At 41.9% G+C, this 17391-nt stretch overlaps 2 protein-coding genes across 5 annotated transcripts in view; both read right to left on the minus strand.

The window, feature by feature from the left end:
• Nucleotides 1-8584, minus strand: part of BBS4 (Bardet-Biedl syndrome 4) — a 32050-nt gene extending 23466 nt beyond the window's left edge. Inside the window, exons 1-2 of one of the 4 annotated variants that reach the window (XR_015797482.1) lie at nt 8401-8584; nt 2188-2239 (exon numbers count right to left, since the gene is read on the minus strand). Coding sequence is in view for 2 of the 4 variants with exons in the window: in XM_007432825.3 (XP_007432887.1) it covers nt 2188-2239; nt 8401-8424 (76 nt within the window). In the remaining 2 variants the exon portion in view is untranslated. The remainder of the gene's footprint in view (nt 1-2187; nt 2240-8400) is intronic. The other 3 variants (XM_025169519.2, XM_007432825.3, XM_088148459.1) reach the window with 3 other exon arrangements.
• Nucleotides 8585-13444: 4860 nt separating this feature from the next.
• ARIH1 (ariadne RBR E3 ubiquitin protein ligase 1) overlaps nt 13445-17391 on the minus strand; it is a 28874-nt gene continuing 24927 nt past the window's right edge. Inside the window, exons 12-14 of the mRNA XM_007432826.4 lie at nt 16206-16466; nt 14750-14862; nt 13445-14206 (exon numbers count right to left, since the gene is read on the minus strand). Of these exons, the coding sequence (XP_007432888.3) occupies nt 14122-14206; nt 14750-14862; nt 16206-16466 (459 nt within the window). The 3' untranslated portion in view covers nt 13445-14121. The remainder of the gene's footprint in view (nt 14207-14749; nt 14863-16205; nt 16467-17391) is intronic.

Here is a 17391-nt window from a genome sequence, read left to right on the forward strand (position 1 = left end):
AATTTAACATTTCCATATGAAGGAACACAGGAGGTTTCAAACTATCTTTACTGCTCCCATTACAGTATAGATACAGAGTTTGGGAATAATGAATCAAAGGAACATGTTCCATAAAATGGAAAGGGAGACAGGTAACTGAAGATGTGATAAAGCTTTTCTTTCCTTCCCTCATTATCTGGAAATGGAACAGAATCCAGCTTTATTATCCCCATGCCAAGATCCTTCTAAAATTGTTAACCCCAAATCAATCATTTTAAATAAAGATCCTTTCCAATATTAATTAAAGCTTTCTTGTTTGAGAGCATTCCTTTTGATCACAGCTGAGGAATTAAGAGATGAATTGCCTAATGAAGTACAAATGCACCCACGTCAATTTCATTTCCTGCAAAATGAGGGAAGGGTTTAATTACTGGGTTTCTTGCATCATTTTTACTTTCTCTTTCTCTTTGAAATGTACAACCAGAACAAGCTCTCAGATCTGAGACAATATTTTGTAGAGCAAAGGCACTGGCTGATTGTGGCCGTCTGAAGTATAGGATGGTTTAAAGCAAGTAAAAACAGACTCCAAGTGATCAGGCACAGTCCGAAGCTTTAGAAAAGTTGGTTCCAGTTAAATTCTAGGCCACAAACGCAAAGAAGAGACAGTGGATTAGTAAATTTCCTGAGTTTACTTCCAACAAGTACAGTTTCCAATAAACTATTTCAGCCACAGTTATTTGCTCTTGCTGCTGCTAAGCTGCAAAAAGTTATAACAGCAGGATCCCTGTTTTCCCCTTACTACATCTGGTTTGAATTATTTCAAAGGGAGGAAGTTTATTCTTAATACTCAACTGCCTTTGCATTACTCATAAATTCCAGAAAGAGAGCTTTATTCTGTTCCTCTTTGCCCGCTTGGAAACAGCACACAAGTAAGCTATTGAGCTTCACAATAAAGCTGACACTGCCACTACTTCTGATGTGATACATTACAAAGGGATAAAACAGGCACTATTGGTTTGTATCTCTCAATAAACCCACCTAATTGGGAAACTTAGTAAATTTCTCATTTTTTAAAAATCATCCTTGATATACTGGAAGAACAATTAGGTAACATCACCACTGTGAATAATGCAAGACCTTTAAAGGACTTCAGTGGGTGGGTGGCCATAAAACTAGCAATAATGACAACCAAAATACCACATAATAAGATTAATCAAAGCACCCACAAAAACAGGGGCTAAATAGTTCAAAATCACATGGCTGGGTATTCTTAGATTAAATTACCAATCCTCAACCCCACCCCACTCATTTATACAAGCAACATCCTGAATAAGATATGTAAAACCAAAAGTATACATCTCTGTACTTCTTGAGAGGATCTGTACTGGGGGAAGAGGAAGCGCTATGTGGGCTATGTGGAAGTTCCCACGTATCTTATTCCAAACCAACAGATTACCCCTCCTTAGTGGCTTCATTTAAATGTTAAACAGCAGAAAGGAGAGAACCAAACCCTGGTATCACATCAGACTCTGCCCACAAAGAATCAAGAGATTGGCAGATCTGACTGACTTTATTGGGAACACACTGTGCAAACTGGTCAGAGCAGCCATGCAGGAAATCTACCTGTTGTTCTCTCCCCAGAAGGGAGTGGACCATCCTAAACAAGGCTCTTGACTCACAGCTCATCAATATAACAAGGGCAGAGAAGTGACAACTTTTTGCCTCCCCTGATCATCATAGAATCACGCTTGAGTTAAGTATTCAACAGAACTGCCTGTCAGATGGCTGGGAAACTCCCCAAGTGCCCACCAGAATCTATCCAGATCCATAAGGTATATAGGGCAGACCATGTGAATTAACCTATTCGTCCATGGCTGGCAGTGAATCTCATCCAGACCACAATGACATATCAAGTCAAGTCTCTTTATTTCAGTCCTTTACCAGCAAAACAAAGCTTTGAAAAATAGGATGATAGCTGTCCCATTGAAATAATAGTGCAACCTATATAGTATAAAAATTGACTAATTTTTTTAACTGCTAACACAAACTATAAAAATTATGATACCAATACAATTAAAACTCTAAATATGTCTAAAATTTGTAAATTTATTAAACTGAAGCGTTTCCTACACATACCGACAAGTGAATACATTAGAGGCAGTAATTAAAATGGGTAAAATAACTATAGAGATATAAATTAGAACAAACCTCTTCCTGATCTGGCTTTGGGAAGTTCTGTTGCTGCTGGCTGGGATGCAGTCTGAAATAATATAAAAATAGTAGCAAAAGTATGTCAGAATTAAAAATTTAAACGAATCACATTATTCACAAGTTCCAAAATTTAGATCAGTAAATACACACAACTGTGGAAAAAAAAGAGAAAAGCCAACAGCATATTCTCACGCATATTTTTTGTTAGAACCTAGAATTCAAATGTATTACTGCCTCTGAACTCAAAGGTCTGATTTAGCTATTATAGTTAAAATCTAGTGCCTTTTAAAAAGTTATTTAACCCAAAGCCCCTCTTCTGTACTTGCAAATTCCAAACATAAATGGCATTCTATATGAAACTATATTTCTTCTTGTCTAGTCTAAATCTTTCTAATATTTGAATTCTGATACTGGATGGGAGGGGGAATCTCTCTGAACTACAGTAACCGAATTATGCTGCAAATTGTGTCCAACTTTGCCATCTCATCACATATTTGTTTTTTAAAAAATAATAACCTCCCCCCAAATACACATGTGTTTTCTTGAGAGAAGGTACCCTACAAGCTCAGTAATTCTGGATGCCCCTTCCTAAAGTTTGCCAGTTCTGTAGAATGAATATTATACGTGCCATCACAGAATACACCTAACTGATATACCTTGTGACCTCTTAACAAAAAAGTTGCTGGTAATCAGCTGAGTATTAGCTGATTAGTTATTATCAGCAATATAATAGTTTAATTCCATTCCCTTCCAGTTGCTATGTTCCCTCCATTATTATTAACACTGAAGATTATTAATTATTCTGAAGTTCAGAATTTTCAAACATGAAACAATGATCTCACTTGTCCTGGTGGCTGCAATTCCCAGCAGCAACGGCATGAAAGAAGCCAGAAAAGTTTTGTTTTTTTTGTCTTTTTGGAGACCAGAGGACATGCCTGTTTGTTACACACACACACACACACACACACACACAATCAAATACCTTGTGGTATTTTAAAAATTCATAAATGTAGAGCAGCTAAATCATTGTCGTCTACCTAATTAAATACATGAAGTGTCATTCTAGGTATCTATAAACACGGAGGGAGATAAAAATGAGATCAGAGAAATGAAATGCAGAAAACACAGGAAGTGATAATTACCTAATCGTTGATAAGGTAATTGTCACAGCCAATAGCTCCTGCATTTCATTCCCTTTGACTCCTTTGGTTACAGTCCTTCCCTTCCCTATCAACCATCTATGGTCAGAATAACATCTTATATCTCTCATGGCATAATACAATCATTAGACACTAAGGTGCCTTCAGATACTTCCTTGTTTTTGGCGCAACAACCTAATTCCGCTACCCTTTTGGAAACTGACTGCACGCAGATACCTTAAGAACCCAAGATGCTGAGCTGCACTTCTTTTTGGCAAGCACACATTGCTTTTTAAACCAACTCTGCTCTCTTCTGAAAGCTGAAGATGCACCAGGGATAAGAAGGGGCAGAACTGCTGATTAGGTTCAAAGCAAAGCACAAAAAAGTCCCTAATCTGTTCTTCAGCGAGTCTTCCTTTGTAGACTCAGCATTCAGTTAAAACATGGCCATTTCAAGAACAAATAGTGGCATTAATCATAGTCAGTGACGTCACTAAATCAAGAGAACAAAGCAAATATGAAAGTATTGTTTTCCTTTTTAACTTGGCAGGTTTAGCCTTTGCCCTGAAGTTTGTAATTCCAGTAAATAAGCCCCACTCCCCACCTCTAACATCACAGGCACCGTCACCTAGATATATATAGGTGATAATTTTTACCTAATAAAAATAGCATATTGCCAATATCATATCTTTGAAAACCAGAGAAGGGTGGAGGGAGAGAATGAATTGTTTTAAAAAAAATCAGTATCTCACTGTTGAATCATAGCTCATTTATCCTAAATGAGCCAGATGTCCTTCAGGGAAAGTACTATATATAAGTTATGCCAGAAAAGGTCTCCCAAGGCCCTCTGAAAGAAGAAGCTGCAGAAGGAAATACAGTACTTTCAGTCTGGTAGTAGGTCCTTAAACTCTCGCAGAAAGAAATATACTGACGTTTCTAAAACCATGTTGATTTAGGAGCTGAGATTGGCTGCAAGACTGGCAAAGGGTCTACCTTCATGCCAATAACAGTAATGTTATTATTGTCCTAATCAGTACAATCTCTCCCCACCCCCTCCTTTTAAAAGTAAACATCTTGATGATCAAAAACATGATCCAATAGCAGGAAGCAGTGAATGAACCTAGACTACTAAATGTTGTAACTGTGCACACAAGCTTCTCTTTAGGGCAAAGGAGCTGCTTTGTTATCCCCTACGGAGCCAACAACATTGGCCTTTTCACTGGAGGTCTAGCAGCACAAAGCACCTTTTATCAGCAAAGACTGCCACATCAGTCAACCACCACTAATAGGGCATTTTTTGTGCTTTGGAATCAATTGGATTATTATACCATGTTGGAAGTGGATCTGCCGTTGAGGACAATCTGCAAAATATGGGTAGCATAGCTCTGAGGCCAGTGAACCCAGTTATATGGAATGTACCTTGTCAGCCACAAAGTAACTTCACCGACTCCAGAGATATTTCTGGTCTCCATACAAAGATTGACTTGTAGCAAATCCTATTTTGTTTGAGACCACATTACCTTAAGGCAGTCTTATAGGTAGGCAGTTGAGGGAGTGGATGAATCACTTCCAAACAGAAGTTCATCCTTGCATATGAATGAACAAAAGGAAATGGCCTTATTTACAATCTGCTTTCCAGACCCCCTTCTCTCACACAAACCTGCTGGGTGACTGAGATTCTGTTTAGATGCTTGCCAGTGACCCCACAGCAGAGCTGTTTTGGTTGGGTTTCACTGCTTACGGCATGGTTTTCCCTGGGCAGTTTTAGCTGGCAGCAATTCCATCTTTCTTTTAAACCTTTTAGAGAGCCAGTTTGGTGTAGTGGATAAGGTGCTGGCCTAGAAACCAGGAGACTGAGTTCCAGGCCTCCCTTGGGCATGAAAGCCAAGTGGGTGACATTGGGCCAGTCCTTCTCTCTCAGCCCAACCCACCTCACAGGGTTGTTGCTGCTGTGGGGAAAAGAAGAGGCAGGAATATTACGAATGTTGGCTGCCTTGAATTATATATAAAAAAGGCGGGATAAAAATCTAACAACAAAAACAGTAATAATTTAAGAGATGTTTGCCCAGATTATTCTAAAAAGTGGAGTATCGTAAGGCTTTATCTGCTGCTATTGTTTGATGCTGTTTTACAGGGTATGTTTCTTGGTGATTGGCTTCATTTTGATACAGTATATGAAGAGATTTTTACTTGAAAATAGCTTAGAATTCATTCAGTAAAATTATGTGCCATCAGACAAAAGGGGTCATACCTAGGGCAGAGCTCCGGAAACAAAAAGAAGTTTTGTTTAGGTAAACTGTTGCTTTGATTTCTTATAGCCCATGTGCTTCACTGCTCAGAGGGGAACCTTTACATTTGAACTCAGGTTTTTTAGAATCACTGCTGTTAAGCACTTCTGACTTCAATAGTGCTGTAAGGTAATACAGAACAAGTGAACAGATTTTTTAAAAAAATAGTTTGAAGCTTTCTCCATAATACCTTGAGACGCAGAGTTAACTGTGCTGGATGGAAACGGTGCTTTAGTGAAAAATTCAGTTCCAAAAATCTTACCCCAATTAAAATGTCAAAACTTTCCTGTTGTAGTACCAAATATAGTCAAGCAGAATAGATAATCAGTTGGCTCGTAGATTGTAATTCTTTTGCCAAAGGCAGCATGCTGAGCTAAAGCTTTTATTAAAAGAGCTATTAAAAATCCTGGAATGTGTTTATAAAGAACCAAGATTCTAAGTACACTCTCCAGCTGTGACCAGCAAAAGAAAAAAAAGATACATCCATGAGTCATATCTTTTGAAGAGAAATACTGAAGAATATTTTAACAAATTCAGTAGTAAACCAGGTTGCCATAAACAGAGAGCAGAGTTTAAAATCTGCAAAGGTACTGATGAAATTTTTGTGTGTGATCTTCTCTTTACTAAAATCTGGTTTATATTCACAGCAGAGTGAGATGTAAAAGTTCTGAAGTTGTAGAATGGACTATAGTATTATCATTTTTGAAACACCATTGGGGGAGGGGAGAATGAAGATTTTTTAAAATTACCCTTAACAATATTAAGCAGAGAAAAACAATAAAAAGATTATCGTCAGCCTTCTGGGAAACTGAATGGATTTTTTTTTTTTTTTTACTTTTTAATGATTATCCAGCAACCATTTCATCAGAGCAGTAAAGGGAAAAACTGAGATTTATATAACATTCAGAAGTGGTACCTGCAGTTTCTACTTTTCCTTCTCATTCCCCACTCCATATCTTTTTCATTTTGTATCATCTTCTTGGCTTTTAAATGTGACTGCAAAATCTGTCTCTTTTTATAGATAGATAAGTATTGTTGAGATCCTTCCAGGAAAATGAGGAGTCAGCATGGCCATTCCCTAAACATATGATTTAGTATTTAGGATACCACAGGATGCTAATTTGTATAAGTGTGTGTGTTTGATAATAAACAAACACTACCCCCAAAAATGAGGACTACTATATATTAGCTGCAAAAATCTAGAAGGCAAGAACATGGCAGCAAATATCTGGTTACACAGATCTACTTGGAATCAAACCTAAAGGACAGAATTTATTCTAAATGAAGTTAAAAAAACAGCACTTGAACACATATAAAACATCAGAACCTGAGATGCTTCTTTCCTTATTTTCTCATGTTTCCTTCCTTTATTCTTACTCACTGCCTTTTAGACCAGAAGCTTAGGCCATGGCTCTTTTTTTTTTTTAAAAAAACTTGTTTGGCCAAACATGAACTAGCAAAAGATCTCAGATGTGGAAAACCAATGTAGCATTCCAATCTAAAGTATCTTAGTCCTTCAGTGAGTTACAAAATTCTGCTCAGAGGATCAGTGGGCTTTAGGAAACTACAAAAGTTGCCTGCAGAACTTCGATGGGACTCCAAGTCTCCTACTTCTTTTCAAATATCTGCTCCAAAGTCCACCTTTTCTATGAAGGCTCTGGCACAACTTTCCATAGTTACCACATCTGGCTGTAACTAAACCTAATAATGTATAAGCAAAATAACCACAAATTTGCCCCCACAGACACTTGGCTCTGCTTCTCTCCCCCCTCCGCCCCATTATTTTCGCTGCATCAACTTTTAGATGGAAAGCCCCTCAAGGGAGAGATCTTGTCCACATGGAGAGCTTCCAGCTGGCTAGATCTCTAGCAACCAAAGCATATTGCTCGGTCATTATTACTATAATATTTCATCCTACCGTTCTTATATATATAACTCAAGACAGCAAACGTTCGTAATACTCCTGCCTGTTATGTTCCCCACAACAACAACCCTGTGAGGTGGGTTGGGCTGAGAGAGAGGGACTGGCCCAACATCACCCAACCGGCTTTCATGGAGGCCTAGAACTCACCGTCACCTGCTTTCTAGGCCAGCCCCTTCACCACTGCACCAAACTGGCTCTCAATAGGCCAATATCTCATGCCAGTATTTCCTCTTTAATAGAAGTACTGCCACAGAAAAAGTCAGACAAAATAGAGGGTAGGCTTAACAGAGGGATCCGAGTTGCCTGGGGCCCAGAGTTATTGGGAATTGGGTGGTGTACAAAGGGAATAAAATGAAATAGATGAAAACCCTACTTTTTAAAAGTAGTACGTGCTTGGCAGGGAGACTAAGCAAAGACTAAGTGTGTCCGTGCAGGGGTCGCAGAGGGTTGAGCAGGGGAAAGAGAAGAAAAGAGGCAGCCCCTCGCAGGAGGCCAGGGGCGCCATAAAAACTCCCCCAGGTTCTGGCTGCGCTCCTGCACCCCACAGTAAGCCGCAGTCTGCCTAGCCACGGTTTGCTGAACAAGCCACAATAGGCTGCTCTGGCACAAAGACGCTAAGCCGTGGTCCGCAGCTAAGAAACCACCGCTAGCTGGGTTCCCACCGACCTAGAACCACTCCGACCACAGCAGGGCAGGGCCTGCTGGGCGAGCCGGCCCAGGAAGACGGCGGGAGGAAGGGCAAGGCGCAATCAGGCCACGCAGGCGCTGGAAAAAAGGGGGCCCGTCCCCTCCCCGGCCCTCCCTTGCCCCCCAGGAGGGGAAAGCGGAGCAACAGTCGAGAACGGGGACTCCCGCTCACCGGCCGGGCTGTCACCTCCGCCATGGCGTCTCGGCTCCTAGCAAGCCTCCACCAGCTGCCCGTTGCCTAGGTGACCAGCCATCCCGGAAGTAATCGCTCCGCGGCGCGAAGGGCCCGGATATTTCGTTGCCACGGTAACCAGAGCTTCCGGTCTCTCTGAGCCCCACCTCTCCGGCTGCGTTGCGAACCCTGAAGCAGGCGGCGATGTCAAGGCGAAGGAGGGAAGTGACGCCACAGACTTCGGCCGGGAGAGGGGAGGGCTCGAGGAAGTGAGGGACGGGAGATTCCAATGTTTCGCTTGCTTCTAAAGGTTCCCCCCATTTTTGTGAATTGAACTCGCCCATTGAGAACGGTGGCCCCCGACAACAATAAGGAGCGAACTATTTTAGATAGCCAGCAGGGGAGAAAAAGAAAAAGACCAAAAATCCCCCTGCAAGATTCCAGAGACTTATTTTGTATTTTTGCAAGATCCCACGTCGTTCCTACAAAAATGGGGCATGGCAGGAACACGGGTGCCAGGTGTCGCCCCTTTGGAAGCGGGAGTTTGAGCCGGGGAGTTGAGTTTTCCTCTATGGGTTGTTCTTCGTCGTTGTGGCCCTTAGTCTTTCTCAACCTTGGCCACTTTGAGATGGGTGGACTTCAACTCCCAGAATTCCCCAGCCAGCCATCTCAAAGTGGCCACCCATCTCAAAGTGGCCAAGGTTGAGAAAGACTCCTATAGCTTATCTCAATACATTCTAATCTTCTGGAGCCAGTTTCCTCATCTGGAAAACTTGAAAGTTTTTTCACCCTGAAAGTCTTGGAGTAACCCTTATTAGGGATGATTCAATCTAGAGAGCTTTTTTTTATTATTATTAAATCAGTGTTTCTCAACCTTGGCAGCTTGAAGATGTGTGGACTTCAGTTCCCAGAATTCCCCAGCCAACCATGCTGGCTGGGGAATTCTGGGAGTTGAAGTCCACCCCTCTTAAAGTGGCCAAGGTTGAGAAAGACTGCCTTAAACGGCCCTTTCTTGTCGATTTGCACCGTCAGATGCAAAGATGAAAAGAGCAACTTCAGCAAAGCCCAACAAGCCATTCAGGATTGGTTTTCTCCCATTGATGCCCTGCAATTCTGGATCCAGGGGTGTCCCAAACAGCAGGACAAAGTTCGATAGCCTTCATCTGTTTGATGAGGACAAAGTTGACTTCATTCAAGCTTTAAACAGAACATGGTTCAAAGCAGAGCTGCATAATTATGGATGTAGAAACCCTCGCCCATTTCCTTCATACTTAACCTTTGCTCTCCTAAGTTGAATTTTGAACATCCATTATTAAATAGCGTTTACTGAAACCGGTTTACCCAGGATGCAGTGAAAACGCTCTCCTACCACGCAGTTGGCAAGCCTGACTGTTGTTTAGCAGGGCCCGTGTTCAACACACTGCAGAATTGCACTTGAATTCAAAATTTAATAGTGATCAAAATTTAATAAAGTGAGAGGTGGGGGGGAGAAGATGGGGGGAGACAATACTTTGATCAGCACAAGGAAGAAAAAGCTGCTGTTTCTATGGGAACAGGCCTGGGCAATACTGAACAGGTTGGCAGGGTTAAATTTGCAAGCTACAGAATTAAAAATAACAAGGAAAGCGCGGGCCGTCAAATCCAACACCATTACAACAGGATATGAAAGAAGTAAAGTAACAAGGGCTTTTCACTGAACACATCGACATGATTCACTGATATCTCCCAATCCTTTCAGTGCTGGTGAACAAGATGTTATGAGCCTTGAGAATTCCTCTAACTCATAATAGTTAGAAAATATAGGCCTCGTGAATCTGCAGCATGTGGACTTCACATTGTTATTAACAGTCATGAGATCTTAAAAAAAAAAAACTCAGAGTCACTTTAAAACAATAGGGTTACTACAGAGCAGGCTAGCTTTGGGAAGGTTACTAGATTTGTTTATGACAGGTTTTGCCAAACAGAGGTTTTAGACGGGGATGAATCAATCAGTTACTTGCTGCATTACTCAAGAGGCAAAATCTTAGAGCAGGAATCATAACGTATGGATGATATGAAGCAGCAAGGTATATTATAATGGTTTAACTACTGAACTTCAGTTCCATCATCGTCTGTGAAGCAATGGTCAAGCTTATGCTCATCTTAGTCGAGCCGTTTCTTAAACTTTTTTCTCTCGGGACCCATCACTTTTAAAAATTATGCAGAACCCCAAAAGAGCTTCTGTTTGTATGGGTTATCCTTATCGATATTTACCGTAATTAAAACTGGCGGCACTCGCCACTTCTCACAATTGTTTGTTTTAATCTTGTATTATTTTTCAATGTAGGCTGGCAAATAATTCTGATTTCATGGACCCCCGAGAGGGTCTTGGGGGAATCCCCCGGGGTCCTAAGGACCACACTTGAAGAAACATTGGTCTAGCCTATGGACAAGATTGTTGTAGTACTAAGGGAAAAGCCAGCTAAGTTATTCTGCATTTGATGGAGGAAAAACAGTCCCCAGATCAGCTTAAGATAGATGAAGGAAGACAATGTGACTATGGGGCCTATGGCAAGCCAAAACACAGACTAAGTTGCATCTGAAAAGCTACATTCCCAATGACTCTACTCAACCAGTTGCTTCTGAAAAGCTACACGTCCCACCAAGGACTAACATCTGCTTGGTGCCTTCCAGCCGGTCACCTGCCCAAGATGCTTTCCCTAATGTGTATGAAGATGCAAGGTTACTGCAAGCAAACACACTTAAAAAAATAACAAATGAAATAACAAAATAAAATTTATTAGAATTAGGAACGCAGTTTCTCCCTCCGATTAGCCTTAACATGGAACAGTCCGCCAGTTACAATGAAGTCTAAGAACAGTTAATTCCACAGCAGGAGGTGCTCTTTAGATGGGGGGAAAAAAGGAGAGAAACTTACAAGCCTTCAGTCTAGCGCAGTCCGTTCCAATAGTCTCACCATCTTAAATGCTGGATTACAGGAGCTTTTTATACACGGAAAGGTTTGCCAAAGAACAGCACTCTTGTCTCACACAATAACTGGTTTCTAATACAGCAGTTGTACTACAACACTTGAGTTAAATGGTTCTGAAAACTTAGACTGTTTTGATACATACACGAGCAATAAAACCCAATGCAGTCAACTCAGTGGAGTAGAAGAGGGCGGGCGTGAGAACGAAGGCCATGTCCGTCCCTGTCCTGTGTGGCGAGAGGCCCCTCATTCAGTCAGCCCGTGGCGAGGCAACACAAACCATAACTTCAGCAGGTTGCACCAACCAAGGTTTGAAAGTGGCCGAGAATTTGCTTTTTTAAAAGAAAGGTCCTATTTGCTTTATCTTCTAAAGGAGAGGAAAGCAAGGGAGGGGAGCATAAGTCTAGGAGTAAGACTCTATAAGAACTTCCGATTCAATGATCTCCAAATCCCGGTTTTAGGAGGCTCCCCTCCCGGCCCCACATTGCATGAGCTCCTGAAATAGAAGATACAGTATAACAATGCATTTATATACAGTTTGTTAAAAAATATAATACAGTAAAGGGGCAATGGCAAAGTATTCAGAAAAGAGCTTAGAATGCAACAAATGTGGGGAACATCATGGCCGTATTCAATGTGGCATTCAAAGAATGACTTGTTCCATCAAGCTAGCTCCAAGCAAGGATGATGAAGAAAATCAACACACACACACACACACACACACACACACCCTGACATAATTGCATTGGAAGCACTCAGTCATATCTTGATTGGGAGCGTGCAAAGACGAAGCCGGAGGCGTGGCAGGAAACCTAAACATTCAAACTGTTGGCGCGTTGCAGTTTAATGCAGAATTTCTTGAAGAAATAGTTGCACCTTTCCAAAAGGAACTTTTCTTCCAGGTAGAAATTCACGAAGGTAAAACTGAGCCCTCCCCCCCCCCCCATAGAGATGTTCTTGGGTTTGCTTCGATCGCTCTGCAGGAAAGCCAAAAAGAGACTGAAAATCTCATCAAAGGCAAAGCTCAACCTCCAAAACAGGACAGCGAACAGTATCCCAAAGTTTGCAGGCGACCCCTTAAAATCTGATAGCAGATGGTGCAAGAGGTACGTTAGATTTCCTGCAATGACAGAAATATTGGCCAGGGTGGGGAGTGGGCTGTTCCTAATACACAATCACAAGCATCACTGGCACACATGGAACTAGCTGAACAATAGTTTCTACTTTAAAAAAAAAAAAAAAGCAGTGGAAGCAGCCCTTTGGGAAACAGGCTAAGTTTTCAGGTAGACCCAGCTCTTTCCCCTGAATTTTAAAGTAGAAATACTGCCTTAGTGGGCTGGGAAAACTCACAAGAAGCTCCCATACAAGAGCAGATGTAATAAACAGCTTCCAAGTGGTGCTTGAATGTAATTTTTATTACAAAAAGAGAGCGACTATAAATGACTGTATAGTTTGAAACTCATGATTTCCTCCCAATTCAGGGGGAAAAAAACCAAACCACCCAACGGCTTCAGAAACTGTAGACTTTTGCAACTAGATGGAGTGTTTGCTGTATCAGGCACTCTCCCCCCGCCAAACCACCAAACTCTACAATTATTCCCAGCAGCTCCATCGTTTTCAAGGTCAGACAGGTAACAAGGAATGTTCCACACCAACACTTTAACTCACAGGAAACATCCCCAATACTTCCTATGACTGAATTCGGAGCCAGTCACGGATACTGGATTTTTGCACGGGCGATGGCCCTGGTAGGGGATGGGCCACCGTAAGCAAAGAGAAAAGGCAGCCGGAATTACAACATTCTGATTTCCAAATGGAAAACGCGCACCAAAAAAGCTGGAAGGGCCAAAGGGACCGTGTCCGTTGCCAGCAATGAACACACCCAAACCATGGAATAGTTGCAAAGGAGTAGCAGAGGGAGGAAGAGAAAACCCAAATCGCTCTTATTTTTCTGTTTTGAGCGAGAGAACGAGAAAGAGTCGTTACAGCAGCGCACGCACGCTGCCCCCGCCCCCCATCATCCCCATCCCCAGGTAAAAAGCAAACTGAAAGAAAAATGCACAGCAAATAGACATCTTGAAGGTTTTTAAAGAATAAATATTTTTGTAATTAAACATTATGCAAACACGTGCCACGCTTGCTCTTTGTCCATGCATATGCGCTATTTACAATTTTGAAAAATACTGTGTTGTCCTCTTTTTGTTTTTTTTTTAAAAGTCATATACAAAGTTTTTTTTCCTTGTCTGTGCCCTTCCTCCCCCCTCCCCAAGTCTTCTTTACAATAAGCCAAACAACATTCACCCATGAACTGGTGTATGTGTAGGGGGAGCAGGAGGGAAGGGGGGGCATATGGGGAAATCTCATACCAAAGTACATCAAAATGGCTGGTTGGACATGAAAAGCAGTGTCAAGAAACTGTTTTAAATTTCATCGGTCATATGCACAGGAGGAGAAAAAAAGTCAGCTTGGAGAATGAAGCTACGTTACAAGTTAAAGTTGGAGGGCTGTTTGTTTTTAGTGCATCTGTCACACTTACTGGCCACCTAGAATACTGTTGTACAATGGTTTATCTACCTTTTTTTTTATTACAATATAATTTACTTAAATTTTTCCATTAACAAAAAACAGAATTCCGGTACTACAGACCAGCGGTGTAATAGGCGTAGTGCCCTTTTGTCTGTGGGTTTTGTTTTAATTGTATGAGCACTCTAGATGGGAAAAGATTTTCAGAGTTCGTTTTATGCAGGCCACTTTCAGTCCTCAATATACTCCCACAGGTCCTTCTCATAGCCTTCATGCACATGTTGCAATAACACCCTTCGTCGACTCTCGCAGTATCTGCAAGGGAAAAGGTACACAAGCACCTTTAGATGCCAAGGCCTAGCCACTTCGGGCATAAAACATTTAAAAGCAACAAGGTTTTGCCCTTTGCTGGAGTTGAGAAACATGGCATGGTCTTGCGGGCCATGTGCAAACAGGAGGAGGTGCTGAGAGACACCCTCCTGCTTTATAAATCCGTCCAGCGATTAGGATCTTCGGGAGAGATCCTTTTGCAGATGTCCCCACTATGCGTTTATTTAGCCCAAAGGAGAAGGCATTCTCACAATCCGCTTCCAAACTATAGAACACAATTATTTAGGAGCTGAATTAGGCCCCCAATCTCTCAGTAGAGGAACATGTACCTCTTTCATCAGATTTTTACCATTAATTTAATTCCTATTATGCAGTTTTTGGATTTTTTGTTAGCGGCCTTGAATGTCTGCTTAAAGACAAAGTGGGCATAGACGGAATAAATACATCTCCTGCCGATCAGCCATTATATAGCTTAATTCAAAATTAATCATAAATATTTTGAGCCATACTGTAAGAAACAAGGTATACCTGTATTTATCTTGCACTTTCTGCTTTATATCTTGCAGTGAATCTTGAGATATATCTCGTTCCAGATACCCAGAAAGGACCTCGGTAGCATTTTCCAAATCTGCTTGATTATTCTAAAAATGGAAAACATTCTGATAAAACTCAGAGCGACTCTTTGAGTAGAAAATCATCAGAACACCAGCCAAAAAACCCTGGTCAGTGTGGTGTTTCCATTAGCAGGCAATGATGAGAGCTATTTTGGAACGTCTTCAAAGCTTAAGGTGTTTCTCTTGTAGGGACTCTCTTTAGAGAAATCAGGAAGCATCTGCCTTCCTAAATCACCAACGGATTAGGATAGTTAACACTTTTGAATCGTTTGGAACAGAACATTTTTTAACTATTCACCAAGCAGATGAAATCCTGCCTATTTCTAAGTGGCCAACGATAGATTTCTTCAGCTAAAATTGTCACTATTCTCCAATATGAACAGCTCTTTTCACTGCTCTAAGGGGCATATTCATTCAACGAATAAAAAGAAAACAAGATTCTTGCCTGTCCGAAGGTTACCAGTGAAACAATCTAGATTTCACAAGCAGATTGGGGGGAAGTCAGTATACAAATATGTTAGGCCCAGACCAAGAACAACAGAGAAACAGTCCAGCCAAGTTCAGTTCTTTTATTCCTTACACCATATAGACAGAATCTTGCCAGACTGAATCTGTAGTACTCTAACTTAGTGGATATACTATATACTATACTAGATTCTAGCGAGTGGCTCTCCTAAATCTCTTCCTTTTCCCATGATCCAGCCCCAGACTGTGTTGTCTCTTGTCTCGCCCTCCTGCCCCGCTTCCTGGAATGTGCTCCCTCCTTCCTGAGAACCTGCTGCGTTACTGTATTCCATCACACATGGTGCAGTAAATAATAATTTACATTAAAAATCCCAAGAATCTCTCCGATTGTTTCAAGTTTACTGAACATATGCTGATAGAGAAAATACTAAGGGCCACAGAAGAGGCTATCAAATCAAAGTCACAGAGGGGGGGAAAAATGTCAAGAGGCTGCCTTGGAGAACTCCATTTTTTATTTTCAACTTTGCTGAAAATATAGGGCCTGGTTATTTGCGGAATCACCTATGTCCAATAGTTTCTGTCTGTCTCGTAAAATCCTGGGTGTACTTAGAAAAGCCTGGGTGTACTTTGAGTCCCTCTGATTAAACAACGTCATCTATCGCAATCGTGCCATCTCTGTCCAGGTGCCCACCATCTGGAAGAATACCCCCCCGAGAAATCCGTATGGCTCCCACCCTGTTGATGTTCAGAAAGTTTGGTTTATTACAGAAGTTGCCTTCTGGACACATATGATCTGCCTCTTTATGCTCCAACCAAGTCCAGGCCAGCAGACAGCAGGACTGTCAAGCATCTTGGGAGAGTCCACCCCATCCCCACTCTTAAAGGGAACTGACACATGCTCTTACCTCAAAGATAATGGATTGATTATTCTTTTTGAGGTAGAAGGCAAAGACATAGGTGTACATGAGCGTGGCACGGCACTGGCAGAGGACGTCGACCGCTTTCTTCAGGAACTGGACTTCGATCCATGACATGTTGTGCTGCTGCATCTCCTCCATCTTCTGCTTGACTTGGGCGTAGAGTTTGTGCTCAAAACGCAGGCTCTGCATGTGGTTCATGTAACGGTTGCAGTAGAAGAGGTACCTCTGCAGGGCGGCTCTAGATCGCTGCGTTAATTCCCATTAGATGAAACAGAAAAGCAAGAATTAAAACAGAGCAATCGTAACGGGCTTCCTGTGGAAAGGAGGAATCCCAAGACAAACGGGGTCAAAAGTGGGCAAAGGTCTTTGCCTCATTCAGCGAGTTCCCCAAGTGGAACTCTGAATCTTCTGATCCTCTTATCACCACCAGACACACACAATGTCCCCTGACAGCAAAGATCCAAATTAACTTAAATAACTTTAAGTGGCCGAAATCTCGTAAGATCATCATCAAGACTCAAAGGGTTTTCAAGCTTGCTTGCGTCCATCCTTGCCTTACTTGACCTCTCGGCGGCTTTCGATAACATCAACCATGGCATTCTTCTGGGTCAACTCAGAGGATTGGGGGTGAGTGGCACAGTGTTGTGTTGGTTCACCTCCTTTCTCTAGGGTCGATTCCAGTCGGTAGTGATTGGGGAGGAGAGATCCTGCCCTCAGCCCCTACTGTGTGGGGTGCCGCAGGAGTTGGTGCTCTCTCGTCTCCTATTCAACACCTGTGTGAAACTTCTGGGTGAGCTCATCCATCGCCCTGGGGTGAGGTATCATCAGAATGCTGATGATACCCAATTATATATCTCTGCTCCTGGCAAATTAAGTGATGCTGTGGACGCTGCTCTGTTTCAAGGTAGCAGACAAAGTAGCCAAGGAGCAGAAGCAGATAACAGCAGACAAGCTGAAGAACAAAGACTTATCAAAGTAAAGTACTGTTTGTAGCCCGAGAAGCAAAAGAGTAGTCTAATTACAATGCCAAAAGTCACAAAGCCAAATCAGGTAGTCAGCCAGTTCAGAAGTCAGGAATTCAGGATACACACAAGACACGAGCTAGGTTTTCAAATGGTTGTTTTCCAACAGAGAATCAAGGCAAAGCAAGCTACGCAAATCTCTCTGCTGA

Source organism: Python bivittatus, unplaced genomic scaffold (assembly GCF_059951505.1).
Source record: "Python bivittatus isolate LINGU-HERP-01145 unplaced genomic scaffold, Pbiv_v1 ctg000530_np1212, whole genome shotgun sequence".
NCBI lineage: Eukaryota > Metazoa > Chordata > Lepidosauria > Squamata > Pythonidae > Python > Python bivittatus.